This window comes from Amborella trichopoda, chromosome 1 (genome assembly GCF_054954075.1).
Source record: "Amborella trichopoda isolate Santa Cruz 75 chromosome 1, AtrichopodaSantaCruz75HAP2 v2.0, whole genome shotgun sequence".
Classification (NCBI taxonomy): Eukaryota; Viridiplantae; Streptophyta; class Magnoliopsida; order Amborellales; family Amborellaceae; genus Amborella; species Amborella trichopoda.
In genome coordinates this window covers 44,295,701-44,310,536 of record NC_142336.1, presented here as the reverse complement: position 1 = coordinate 44,310,536, position 14,836 = coordinate 44,295,701, and the positions used below count along the sequence as shown (strand labels likewise).

Sequence of the window (14,836 nt, the reverse complement as noted above, 5' to 3'; positions counted from 1 at the left end):
AAGTATGTCACCCACTAAGAAGGGCCCTGTCATTAATATGGAAGGCACATGTCCTAATTGGATTCAAAATCTTAAGAACCTTTTCTTCACTTCCATCTTTTCAGCTTAGTAAATTTACAAGAAAAATGCAACTACTTTTCCAGCAGCACATTTAACTTAAATAAGTGACTTCATTTGTTCCAATTGTACCTTCTAGTTCTTCTACTAGATCGAGCATGAACCAATGGACACCCCATGGAGGCATTAGAGGGGACAAGTCTAGTCCAAACCTTGGACAGAAAGCTTAAAATAATGAGGGTAACAAACATTGGCACAATTGACACCCAATATATTCATCATTCTTCTCGAAAGTCTTCGTACGACCAATTAGAGCAGCCAAACTGAGTGGTTAAAATATAACAAGCTCTTGATCATTCTCAGGAGCAAGTTTAGTTCACATAATGATATTTGAAGGACACTAATAATTGTCGAAGGAAAAAATATTCTAGAAAACAAGATTAACGAATCATCTTGAGCCTTCAATATGAGCTAGAACCAAACACAGATAATTCCTTAATCCAAGATAAAGGTGAATACCATGTTGCTCATAGTATGAGAACAAAACAATTAAAAATATTTAAGCAAGTCGAGTTAGGGCGTGAAAGAAACTCCAGATAACTTATTCACTTAGTCCATATCGATAATTTATTCCATAGCAATATGAAATATACTTATGTACCTCATGAAGTAAATTTGTGCCCTCGCTTGACATGTAGAATACACGCTTTATTCCGGATGTCAGAGATTGAAATGAAGAGCACGCCTGACATTTGGAAATCAGATCTTCCGTAAACCTCTATTTAGAACATCCATATTCAAAAATAATAATTTAAAATGTGCATAAAAGTAATTAATTTTTTCTTTGTCTAGGAATACAGAAAAGTAATTCATCATACCTCAGCCATCACATGGTCAATTAGTATAGCAAACAAAGATACGAGCAGAATCTGTTCATATATACATTGAACATAACTTAATGCTAAAGAATATTAATGAAACTACTGCCACATCACAACTATTCAAGATATGGAATCCCAAGAAAAGTTTCAATTCAATTTCACACTCAGTTTAAATCAGTCTCTTGGTTCTTATTTCCATCCGAGCAACATCTTACCTTCAAAAACATGCAGCACACCAAATATTAAATTCAACCAAATTGTTTTCTTTCCATCTGTCATTTTATGCCAATGAAGATCCCAAATCCAAGTCAAGTGAGGTTTTCAATATTGAAATACATGTTATAAATCGATACCTTCCATGAACACCTATGGAGAGTCTCCATCCTTTGTTCTTGAAGACACTCCAATTATAACATGCTATAAGTTTTCAGATGCCATTCTTATGTTCATGTCGATGAAAGTCAAGGAATAAATTAATGCAAAAGATGAAATGTGTGTATTAATGAGCTATAGCAATATGTATAAAGGATATCACTACTATTGCCCAAGAACTAAGAAAAGTTTGTTTCATGACAGGTAACATTTGACTGCCAAATATATATTTTTTTAAAATATATCCTATGCCAGTGTTCCAAAAAATGCCGGGCAGTGCCTAGGCGTCCGGGGGGATGCTGGCCACCTAGCGCCTAGGCAGCCGCCCAAGTTTCTAAGCAGCCCAGGTGGAATAAGAAGGGCAGGAGGTATCTGATCCAACTGTTTTAGATCCAACTTTTATATAAAAATTAAAAAATGCATATTGAGACAAAACACGTTAAGAATTCATAACATATAGCACATTCATAATCCATTGTCCATACACTTCATACCATTAGTACATACTCCATACACCATACATAGTAAAAAAATGAATATTGAGGTGAGGTCCAAAGTATTTGAGATTTGGACAATTAGTTAATAACACAATAAGAAAAATAGGAAAATATAATCCAACCTTGAAAATTTTCAAATTTAGCCATCAACTCATCATTAGGAAAAGGAAAGAAAAAACCATAGTCCATACTCTATAGTCTACATAAACTCCATGACTCCATAGTCCATAGTCCATACATACACATAGGAGGAGGACCGTCCCCCTTTCCCCCTCTAATCTTGCCAAAAAAAAAGAGACAAAAACACCCCTCCATGAGGGGCATTCCCCCCCCCCCCCCCCCCCCCCCCCCCCCCCCATGCGGGCATCCAGGGTTGCTACCTAGCCCTAGGCAATGCGCCCAGGCCCCCTTTGGCCTGCTTAGCAGCTGCCTAGGCACTAGGCGGGTCGCTTTTTGAATCACCATCGCATGCATTTAACACGGTAACTCAGCACATGCATAATCCAAGCAGAGATCATTTAGAAGCTTCCAAGAGGATATTAAGTACATAAAGTGCAATATAAATGATGGGTTGCTTTACTTTATAAATAATCTTAAGAATATGAATTTCTTAAAGGATTGTAGAGCCTTTTAAGATGGCAGCACTTGGTATCCTGGCGTAGCAAGAAGCCAAGGATAGTGGCAAAGTCGAGCACAAAAGCTAAGTATAGGGCAATGGTAGTAGTTACTTCTGAAATTATATATATAAGGAGCCTTTCTGTGGTCCTTGGTCTCAAGTTGTGCAATTGAGTTCTATACTATGACTATCAAAGCGCTATAGCCATTTCCATAAATCTAGTTCTTCCTAGAAAGACCAAACATATTCAGAAATATCAACACTTATTGAGATAGAAAATTGAAGACAAAAATATAGTTGCAATGTTTGTTTGGAATGAAGAGCGGCAGAAATTTTTACAAAAGGTCGACCAAGCAGAGATCAACTTTCTAAAGGGCAAATCGTCCATGTTTGTTGCTGATGTACAGCTTGAGGGGGAGTATAAAGGATATGTGTAACCTAATTATTCCATAATATTCATTGTATCGCATGTTGACACTTAGACATGTGTTGGCACAGATGAGATATATTGACCATAAGTGTCAGGTGACTTAATTGAATTTCAGTACGTATCAACACATTATATAGAAATGTTGCTCAAGGGCTACATGGTAGGCCATCTTAACTCAATAGGGCACTATATCAAATCCTTTGGTGTAGTTTCTTTTAATGTACTTTCAAGATTGCATTTTTAAAATCGCATTTCAAAACTAAACGTGGAGGCGAAGTTTGCAACCCATGATGTGCTCCAATGGGGCGTAAGGGCTACCATCACATAGAGGTTGCTTTTGTGTATGCTATCTCATGTTAAAATAGTTATTTACTTAAAAAAAGCCACCACTAGAAAGACAACAGCTGTGCTAATAAATGTTAAGTTTTTTATACGGTGTCATTTTTTTGAAAATTTCAATTTATATTCTAAAATGTAAATTACAGTTGACGGGTTTTGGGCCCACTATCAGCCTTGGATGATGCATTGCAAATTCAGCCACTCTCCATCTCCACTTGTGCATAACCTCTATCTTCTTCTCTGAGACAGGTGCTAATAGTTGCACGACACATGACAGAAAGCAAGGAAACAACTTATGGGGACAGCATTCAAAGACTAGGCCGAGTAACTTGGCCTCCGCTAGTGGCTGAGGCGAGTTCCCACATACCCACAGGGGTACATAAGAAAGCGTACAACACTTGGGTGAGTACTATTGACATATTTATTTTCTACAATCTACAATTCATTTGACAACATCATGAATATTATTGACATATTTACCTTCTAATGCTAAGGTCATAAGTTGCCATAACAGAAATGTAGAACCTAAAATCATAAGAATAATCTAAGAAAAATGAAAACCCATACAATACATATCATGGATAATCTTGAAACATAATTGACATTGTCAAACTGAAATACATGAGATATTCTTTTCTACTATGCAGACCTTATTAACTGGCTCCAAGGATTCACTTGTTGGATGAGATATTTTATTTTGACCCCGAATTATCGTTCCATCCTGAAATGGTAGAGAGATTCAGTCATGAAAATTCATGACAGCCATACAATTGAAATATCTGTTGATTGTGTAATGTGTTGATAAAGTAAGACTATCACTCAACCAGTAATAGCTTACACTTAGTGCGAATTTTTAGAAGAGGCTCCAAATTATGGTTCTTGAAAGAAATTACCACTAAACATCAGAATGACAGATTAAGAATATACTGGAATAAATTATTCTCCTAGGTCAAGAAATTTCAGTTTATCTACATATATTTCCACTTGGGGCATATGATCAGCTAGAAAACATTACATAGGTTTCCATCAGAGGATCAGACACTGTTTCAATCATAAAATCAGTAAATATATGCATACAGCTACCTAAACCAGTGGAGAAAAACAAATCAAGGGCGAACTAAAGAAAAGGATTCAAAAAATATGCATAGCAAAGGCAAATAGCATACTTTTAGACAGTAATAGACTTGAGGAAACTATTTTTATGGAATGTAGAAAGAGTTTCACGAAATGCAAGAACCAGACGAGTATGTGATGAAACCAAGAAGATCATTTTTGCTCATGATAAAAACAATTGGCCAATACTGTGATTCTTGCATAATAACAATTCTTAATCTTATTTCTGTTAACAGTTCAAATGTATTCGTCATCTTGTATGAGGGCAGTGATTGTGGAATTCTACGATATCATGAATTTGATGGGATGTTGTGTGTATTGGAGCCATGAAGAAGCCAAGTATGGCAAAGAAATAGAGGGGTTTGAATCCAGAGGCAAGGCAAGTTTCAAGTCCTACCAGAGCCTCACATGAGTGCAAACCTCCCAAAAAGTTCTCGTAAGGAAGAAACCTTATAATCTTTAACTATGCATCCAGGGACCACTAAAACTATATACTATCTGGTATGAATGAAATAAGACAGGCAAAGAACCCTACCATGAGTATTTAGAGAACACCCATGCCATTGGAGAGTTCGAAATATCGAGTATTCCCTGTTAATCCTATTTTTAGCCACTCCACTTTTTAATATGTGGAGTTGAAAATTTGATTGTTTCTTTCCATCCATTAAACCCGCCAAATAGTGACGATCATGAGTCTCCAAAGTAATAATCCATCTTCTGCAAAGGTGGGGAGTACCATTCTTCCATAGGGCCTCAATCGACTCTGGGTAAGCCATTGTATTCCAAAAAGGTTTAATGCATAGGACCAGGCCCTAGTTGTTATTTCATAGTGCAAAACAAGATGGTTGAGCAATTCCCCCTCAGGCTCGCTCATTATACATCTGTTTGGGATAGGCAATACCTTTTTATTTGGGTGATCCATTGGGAGTGTTTTGTAGGGTCACTAACCATTTGGAAACTTGGATTTTGGGTGGTGAAGGAAAGTTCTGGTGGTTTTGTAGCAGACATGAATGCAGTTATATTCATAACTGTCTATTTCAGGATGGATGTCGCTATCAAGACAAACAGAGCAACTCCATGCGCAACTTATATGGAAGATAGTCACAGCTATATTACAAGATCGACATTACCTCAAAGATGATTGGATAAATCAATTGCATAATCAATGCCAGTAAGCTCTCAAGAAAATCCATTATATGTGTTAAAATACTAAAGTTGGACATAGAAAACATTAAAACCAGCAATGATTCATCATTTCTTGACCCAGGATAGGAAAAATTCATGCATTTCATATAAATGAATATGAGCTTCACCACCAATTGGACACCATTGTGTGTTATGGTAATCATGTTGTAAGCACACCAACAGAGACCGTCAAATTGTAAATTGGATGGAAATGGGTGTTTTCAGTTTTTATAATACTCACAAGATGGCATCATTTTGGGGTTGGGCCAGCACCTCTTGGTCTATTAAATGGGACCCAAAGTTACCATTACAACCATAAATGGCTATCACCGAAAACGCCACCCCAACAACACCACTCTATATTTTTAGTGATTCAACAATTTTTTAACTTGGGACATCGTGTGCAGTCATCAACACCATAACTAATCAAGCCCAAGCCCAAATCCCAATAGCACCAATCTATGTTTTGGGGCGGAATTTTATTTTTCTTATGGACAAATAATTATTCATTAATTTAGCAAGTCTGATAGCAACTGCTTAATATATTGAGGATGATCACTAACAAACGTCAAAATAAAATGCTTTAAAAACTAGACCAACACGGTAGTAATATATGAATGGTAAAATATTACCCATAATTCACATCCCAAAGTAAGACGATCATTGGTAGAAACCACAGGAAGAATGAGGCTCTCTGTAGGAATATCTGATACACGTGAGAACAAAAAGATGGCAGCATCTAAGGACTGAAAGAATAAGCGTGCCCCCGCAAAGAAGAAATTCCCTATGCTGAACAAATAAAAAATGAAGGTCAAGAATCAAAATACCGATATGAAAACTAGACAAGCAAATCAAATAGTACAAAAAAGCATTAAATAAATATATGCTATTATGAAAGAATGCCAGGATATGAATCATTTCCTTGCAAAGTGGTAGCGAGGCATATAGAACATGTAACAGATAAATGCTAAGAGCAACTCTAATCCAACCATCCATCCAAAGAACACTAAATCCAACCAAAGATATTAAATACATACACACACATGCGTGCATGCGCAGGCACACACACACACACACAATAATTCTAAAATAATAGTAAGAAACATACACGAATTAGGAAGCAACATGTTTGAAAGGCAAAAAGTATAGTCCATTACAAAATTTACTCCTCAAGCATTAAAGATCCATCAGTCAGTATTCATTTTATCGGTCTAACAGTACAATTTACTCATCTCTCCCTGAGTTTTTAATAGATGATTCATACCCACCTCAACTAGGATCTGGAAGGGAGTTAAATTCATTTTCTAAGTTCTATAGTTGAAATTTGATATCTTCTAGGAGAGAAAGTTCATCTCTCAATTTCAATAAGAAAGCATGATATTTCTGTTCATGAAAAATTTCAGCCATGCAAACTTGAGGGGCATTACTTAAGCCAAGGCATTTCAGGCAACTGTTACGGATACACAAGAAGATTTGCAGAAGTCAATTGACAATAATTTTTCAGGGAGGGCAGCTCAGTTCAAGTATCTTACTTTTATCAAGAAGAGGATTGGTTTACTAGTGGTTTTCCTGCAAAGATGGAGTCATTCTACTCTCATATAATTTGTTAAGTATAGTTACGTGTTTTTTCAATTAGAACATAAAGAAAATTATTGCAGTAAGAATCCCTTAACAGCCACCTAAGGCCCACGAATGGCTCCTTAAAAGAACACCCAATTCAAATTTTGAAACCACAAAGATCACTAGAAAATGATCCACTATCTTTGATATGTACTAGTAACTCAGAACAATAGCATAAAGGAGTTAACATGTAGTTCCGACCACAAAACAAAAGAAGAAACAATGAGTCACTAACAACACACCTGCCATTCTTGAAACTAAATACTTCACTTGAACGCATGAGAACCTGCACAAAGTGCAATATTGACTGTAAATCTAGAATTTTTAAAATGAGCCCCTCTATGTGTACATAGGACAATGCCATTCTTTCTTTACTAAGTCCACAAAATACCTAAAAATCACTAGGAAGATAAGATTAAGATTGTAATTGTTGAAGGTAAAATTTATCCCTTAGGTGATCATGCAATCTCGAAGCCTATAAATTTTGCTATATGGCATATATTAACTGGAATTATGTTTATCTAAATATGAAGGGAAGGAAACTGAGAGTTTGTCACGCAATCCAAAAGTTATATCGTGAGCTTAGAAATTATAGAGTTCTATTCCAAGGGAATTCCTTAAATATGGGTTTGATTATTCTAAAATTCACATCCTAAAGCATCAAATATGGCATAATTTTAGCTCCAACGGTCCTAAAAACCAATTTGCAGTTAACAAAAGAGAGCAAATGCTCATGACCAATTGCTGATCGACAAAATACACAAAAAAGATCCAAAACGCAAGTTAAAATTGCAACTCAAAGTCTACTTATCAAAGCATGAAAAACCAAGGAGTTTCATGTATATCATGATAAAAGCAAAAATCTGGAAGGCTGATAGACACATTAAGAAACACCCATGGTTAAAATCTAGAACTGACCTTGTAAAACCAATAGCATGGCCATTCCATATTGCATGAGAGATAGTTTCATTTATCTTTAATTTAATAGAAAGGAGGCTTGGAGTCAGATAATTGAAACTAGTCAAAGCTCATGCAGAGGATCATCAAAGCTTGAGCCCAAAACATAAAGCAATGGCACATTTAACCATTTCACCATGTCAAGATAGAGAAACTAAAATGTATTCAGGGAAAAGTTACTTCATTGGATATAGCTCCAATAATGAGCACAAAATAAACCAAACGAGTTCTGGGCATCTGTTTATGTGTTGAATGGGAACCTCCCATCAGGTTTAGTGAAGGAATTAAATAAACATTGTATTCCAAGTCAGTTATGAGCATATGGAGACAGATTATAGAGTATATTACATGAAGACAAAATTCGAGGAGAAGTTACAAGCCAACATACAAAACTAAGCTCTCAAAGAGCTATCCATACAGCCTATGGCGTGTCTGGACTCATAAACCTCTGGATCAATAAGACAATAAATAAAGAATACAGGCAGCTGATGCGGTGGTGGCAGGTCCAGTGTATGAGCTTGGGAAAGGTCTCACCAGCTAAACAAATGGATGGATACCTTAGTCCTGTCATGTAAGACAAATGGGGCTAAGCTCCCAAACAAGTTAACATGTGATGTGGTTAGGAAGAAAGAATTTCAACAGGTTTGGAGTTCTAATTAGGTTCATATTTGAGATATTTAAAGGGCTTAGGTTTCTAACAGTGAATAGGAAACCATGGTTTTACACCTTATGAAGGTTTCCTAATTAGGGTAAAATTGGAGAATACAAGGTAGAAATGAAGTTTAGGATTATGGGGAAGGGTTGGTCTGGTTAGGGCAAGGTTTAGAATAGGTTTTAGAGTTTCTAAAGGGTTTAAAGCTTGCTGGAATTTCTCACTCAAGCAAGAAATGAGGGTGCCAACAAAGGTTCTAGCATAGAATAGGGTAAATCAAGGATTCGAGGGTGTAAGCCATGGGGGATGGGCTCTAGGAGGTGTTAGAGAGCTTATTGAGTTGTTCAAGAAGAAAGGTTTTGGAAGAGGCTGAGAAGGGTAACAAATTTTGTTCTTGGATGGAGAGGGGATCAAAGGATCCAGAAGAAAAAGGTTTGAGATAACAAAGAGGGACATGCCTGGACCTAGGGTTCTTGAATTTTATTAAGCATCAACACCTGACAAAACAAAGAAGTCGTGGGCTCAATACCATGGGAGAGGAATAAGCACCTTATCTAAAAAAGATACTGGGTTTCATCTTCAATATCTTCTATAATTGGCCTTGGTCTACATCTTTATTAATAGAGGTATTTATAGAGGTAAAACCTCTTATCTAGCTTAACTTGGAAGTTAAACAAACCCTAAAGCTTTCATGAATCTGTCTCTTCAGAAATTAAGAAAACAAATATCTTCTAAAACACTTAACTAAAGAGGCCAAACAAAAAAACCAACTATGACTTACTAAAATAAACCAATGTTTTAAACCTTTCCAATTGATTTTAAAATTCACAATCCACATTTTCAGCTGCCTTTCAACCAAGATTTGAGGCCCTAAACATTTGGATTTTAGAAGACCCCAGTGATAGCAGTCATAGATCTTAGATAAAAATGTAATAAGATTTGAACCACCGCAAAAGCAGTCTGCATCATCCTGGTTGGGTAAATAGGATACTTTAAATATGTAAATCAGATGATACAAAGACTAAAGAATCGGTCGCTCAGGCTTCCACTTCACCAGTAAGTGACTTCACAATATTCACCTCGATATACTAGTATTTAAGTCAAGACTCCTGTTATAGTTAAAGCATTGAACAATTGCCAACTGCTTATATAATCTCTATAACTCCAGTTGAATTCTATGTTTTGGGAGTTTATATTATTTGTATGACACCTCAATCATTTCCTCACAGCGTTGTTATAAACATCAATGTTCTCTCAGGGCAACAGTACTCGCGGGAAAGTAAACAGTATTTCATACAAAACAAATGCTTGCTATGAAAGAAATAAATTTGAAGCAGAGCTACCCAAGTGCATGCGTTCAGGCCTACCTAAGAATAAAAAGGGTACTTTATGATTTGAATATAGGGCGATGTATACATCCTTATGTATACAGAGATAGCACTACACTTTTTTCTTTTTCAATAGTTTCAATTATTCTATTCATTCAATGGTACACTCAGAAGTACTCGTGAAGGAACGATCGATTGGTTATCGATTCTCCTTTACACACTCTCAATGATGGGTATCTATGGATTAGTCACAAGTCGAAACATGGTTAGAGCACTTATGTGTCTTGAGCTTATATCCTTTAAATTCAAATGAAGTGATTGACTTATAATCTAGATTTTCAAAACCTTCCAGACATCAGGTAACTATTTAAGTCTCATAACCTGAATTTAAGACGATATATGAGTGAAGTATGTCTAGGAAGTATATACATATTTGCATGAGAAAGAGAGAGAGATGAATCATCAATGTAGCTGTGAGAGACCTAAGGTGAGAGATGGAAAAATGGAAAAGATGATCATTGCAAGTAAATACATATAGTTGAGCAGCTAGCCTCAATGGCGATTTCAAGAAGGAAGACTCAGTTTTAAACTAGAGAGCAATAAGCATGCATACCTGATTGTGAAAATACACCAGGAATGAACGGATTGTCTCCCTATAAGGTTTTGATACCCCTTTCCACAAGATGTGATCCCCTTCAACAATTTTATACCTGTCATAATTTCAACTAAGGACAAGAATCTTTAGTTCCTCTCCACGCTAGATGCCTACTTACTTAAAATAGGGTTAATCGTTGAATAATGGACCACTTGGCATGTATGAAAATAAAGGAGGAAAAACATGACATGCATATGACACAATTACTGGTTGTAAATACCCTACAACACCAACCCTTCACAGAACTTATCGTTTCTGAGTTGGTGAATATTAAACATATCTCATTTCTGGGAAGTGAAAATAATGGAGTATTGGAGGAATTAAATCATCATGGAATATATAAAACTCAGAAGATCCATTTTTTCTGCAATGGACCTAAATCTACATGGCGCTTCATGTTCGACTCCTTATGTTCAGGACCACTTCCCATTCCCTTGCACCATTTATGTCAATGGAGCAATTAGTCACAGAAAACATGAAAATGATTCAAAATATGGATAAACAGTAAAAACTACCAAAAAACAAAGATCTACTTGGTGAAAAATCCCTCTAAATGGAACTGGGTGCAAAGACCCTTTCAATGGAACTAAAGATTATCCTATTGCAAGCAAATTTATATAAGCAGTACAATATGATAAAAGTACAGCTACCATTCTGATTTGGCTTGCAGTGAATCCAGAGGTAAACGGCGGCCAAGCAACCTCCTGACAGCAAGGGCTTCAGATGTGCTTTTATCTGATAGTCTCAAACATCTAGATCTTATGTCACCAACAGCAGGACCACCTATATCAAATGCATTTTGTCACATTTACTTATCCCCACTTCCAAAAATTATGTTTTTTCAAATATAAAAGAAAGTAAAAAGCAAAGACATACAAGAATATCTCACTAACCAAGCACCCGAACAATCTCAGCTGTACTTCCTCCATCATCAGAAACAGGAAGAACATGAGCAACCCGAGTTGTCATCTTTTTGAGCTCCTCCACAACACCATTAAATGCGGTTCCACCTGACCCATTCCAAAGTATCCTTAAGGAACCAACAACCACTATATGTATGCAATCTTCATCTTTATGATACAATAAGTTTCAATAGCCCAAATCTGCAGTGCCTATCAACTACCTGATCCCTTGGTGACACCCATGAAATAACCAGGTTTGTAGAAGGCTATATAACTTCATGAAGTCATAGTCAGAATGCTGAAAGCGTATGATATTTCACTCGATTAGCAGGTCCAAAGGGAGGTAGCTATACATCATGCTTGAGCAACACATGCAATAGACCGAAGAGAAGTAACCGAGAAGAAATTACAAGGGAGGATACCAATGGTAGAATTAATGTCTACGGATCAAAAAATGTTGCAGAAAATAAAGCTAAGGTACATGTCTACAAAATTGAACTTGAACTTCACAAAACTTTCATCCATTTTGTCCAGGTGAAAATGTTCCATGCTTTCTTATGTACTCGGGGCTGAAAACCAAATGGTTCATCATAAGTCTTCCCACGAAACATAAGGAAACAAAAATTTCGTGCTCCGGTCCAAGTAGAGGACCCAATACCCCCCTTTGTTTGCGAGAGCGGGCATGGGAAAGCAATGCTAAATGCCTGAAGTAGACTCAAACGAAGTAACAAAACACAGTAGAAGCGAGAGCAAAGTTCTCCACGAAATTAATAGGACGTGTCAGGTCAAAAAGAAAGGAATTAAATGGAAAATGATCTCAGTGAGCTGAAAGATACATCCCGTTCATTCACTGTAAGGACCTAATATTTGCAAAAACATCAAAATTAGACGATTGATGCATTCAGAACTCACACATATCAAACATGCTTACTTTCACAGGAGATCGTCATGACCATCATCAAATATTTACGGCACAAAAATCCCTAAGATTTCCACATCGAGGACCCAAAGTTCAACGCCAAAAACCACTCAAGGAAACACAATTCACATGCGCTGGTAGAGAGAAGGCCAATTTGAAAAGAAGGGTCAAAGAAGCGAAGAAGAAAAGTCATAAAGAGCAAAATGTGTGAGATACCCGAGAACACAAGCAATGAGGGCTGCTGAGGAGGAGGACAGTGGGCATTGCAGAGATAAATTCTTGGAGTCGCCATGGCTGAGTTTGGAGAGCTTCTGAAAGAGAGAGAAAGAGGAAGGCCCTTGCATATAACGGCATTTCCCAAACGATCCGCCATCTCTGGCTCTAAAGCTATAACGACTTTGCACTAGCTTCGACTTATTCTATTATGGACGCGGTTAGCATGCGGCCAGCCCACATATTGTAGAAATGCGGGCTTGGTAATAAATATATTTCTTAAATATAATTTGGTCCTAATTTCCCTATATATATATTTTTAAGATGGAGATCATGAATATGAATATGAAAATAAAATAAAAATTGAAAACTAAAACTAATAATTATATTAAAAAATATTTAGACCATTAGTTACCATTGTTTTTAGATGGATAGTGTGGTTTAAAAAGCGGATCGGGTATTCCAAAAACCCCATTTGGATCGGTGAATCAACGATTCGGATCGAGAATCGATCGATTCAGCCTTAAAAAAATCCAAAAAAAAAAAAAATCATTATAAATATTTTTTAGGAATTCAATATGAAATGGGGGTACTACATTAATAACTTTCATTTTTTTGCATCAATATGCGAATATTTTACATGAGAACCAATTTAAATGTATAATTTAAAAAATAAGAACGAATTTAAATGTCTTATAATATCATCTAATTTAAAAAATATTATTTACAACTATAATAAAAATAATGCATTACATAATTTATTATGTAAATAAATTAATAAATAAAATACAAAATTTGGTTATCAATGTATAATTATTAATTATAATATTATAATAAATATGATGAAAAAAATTATCAAAAAATACTTCTATATCATATGATTAAAAATAAAAATAAAACCCCTAATAAATTTTACTGTTATGATATTAAAAAAATTCACCCAGTAAAATAAAAAAGAAAGATATCAAAATTCAAAAAATATAAAAAAACCTATCGACAACATACACAATACTTACAAATAATAATAATAATAATAATAATAATAATAATAATAATAATAATAATAATAATAATAATAATAATAATAATAATAATATAGTAATGAAACCTATCAAAAAGACCATTTTACAAGTAAAGAGCAAAAAAAAATTATGTGGCCATTTTTTAATTTGGCACGCTAACATTTAATTAAAAAAATGTTTTGATGAGGCAATATGGCACACTAATTTCGGATCAATACATGCTAATTAATGACACTCTCATTTAAAATGACACAGTAAGGTTCATAAAATTAAATGATATGCTCATTTAATATGCACACTAATTTAAAATGAAAGCTATTATAAAATGATTGGTTGCACGCTACAATTCATTTAATACGCACGCTAATTTGACTAGTTGAGGTCCGCTCAAAGAAAGAAATAAAGATTGTCCCACATTCAGGATGAGCGAGCTTGATGCATGGAAGCCGCTTAAATGAGTTCGCATGGGATGTCATAAAGCCATAAATTCGAATCAATCAAATTGTGACATCATCAATCCGATTTTTTATAGTACCATACCAAGAAAGGGCTAATGGGCATGCTACGGCACTTTGTAGCCTCCCCTCGGTACCCTTAGAACCAAGCCATCCGTCGATGAACTTAGAACCAAGCCATCCGTCGATGAACTTAGAACCATGCCATCCGTCAATGAATAGGCCTCATGGCCAACAGTTGATCTCCGGATCTTATTGTTTCGGGCTTTATCTTTTGTCCGGTCCGCCCGACGCCTATCGTCTAGACGTTGGTCGTACGATACGTACTAGACCTAACCGGTCGTACGATCCCATACTAGAAAAACTACCCCCTCCTCCACGTTCTTGACTGCCCGCCTGCCCTGCCTTGCCCTGCCTCACCTAATGGGCAGGATCGAGGGAATGGCTGCGTGTAATCGAGAATTCTCAAGCAAGGCGATCAAACAAACTTCTAGCTCCTCCAATATTACTCTAGGTGTGGGGAATATACTAGTTCTAATCAGGCGACGAGCCCGCCAAAATCTCACAAGTGAACCAGCACACTCCTTAATGGCGGGAGACTTAGATCCAAACCAGGCCGGCCT

The 14,836-nt window shown here is 36.1% G+C and overlaps 1 protein-coding gene across 46 annotated transcripts in view; it reads right to left on the bottom strand.

The window, feature by feature from the left end:
- MEE18 (maternal effect embryo arrest 18) overlaps positions 1–12,928 on the bottom strand; it is a 33,031-nt gene extending 20,103 nt beyond the window's left edge. For 5 of the 46 annotated variants that reach the window (XR_016055620.1, XR_016055633.1, XR_016055705.1 and 2 more), the window contains exons 1-8: positions 12,740–12,927; positions 11,596–11,712; positions 11,353–11,485; positions 10,661–10,757; positions 7,353–7,396; positions 6,123–6,279; positions 3,842–3,913; positions 719–802 (exon numbers count right to left, since the gene is read on the bottom strand). Coding sequence is in view for 32 of the 46 variants with exons in the window: in XM_088867026.1 (XP_088723152.1) it covers positions 719–802; positions 3,842–3,913; positions 6,123–6,279; positions 7,353–7,396; positions 10,661–10,757; positions 11,353–11,485; positions 11,596–11,712; positions 12,740–12,896 (861 nt within the window). In the remaining 14 variants the exon portion in view is untranslated. Of the gene's footprint in view, positions 1–718; positions 836–935; positions 987–3,841; positions 3,914–6,122; positions 6,280–7,352; positions 7,397–10,660; positions 10,773–11,352; positions 11,486–11,578; positions 11,713–11,825; positions 11,903–12,739 lie in introns of all 46 variants that reach the window. The other 41 variants (XR_016055624.1, XR_016055650.1, XM_088866933.1 and 38 more) reach the window with 35 other exon arrangements.
- Positions 12,929–14,836: the final 1,908 nt, after the last annotated feature.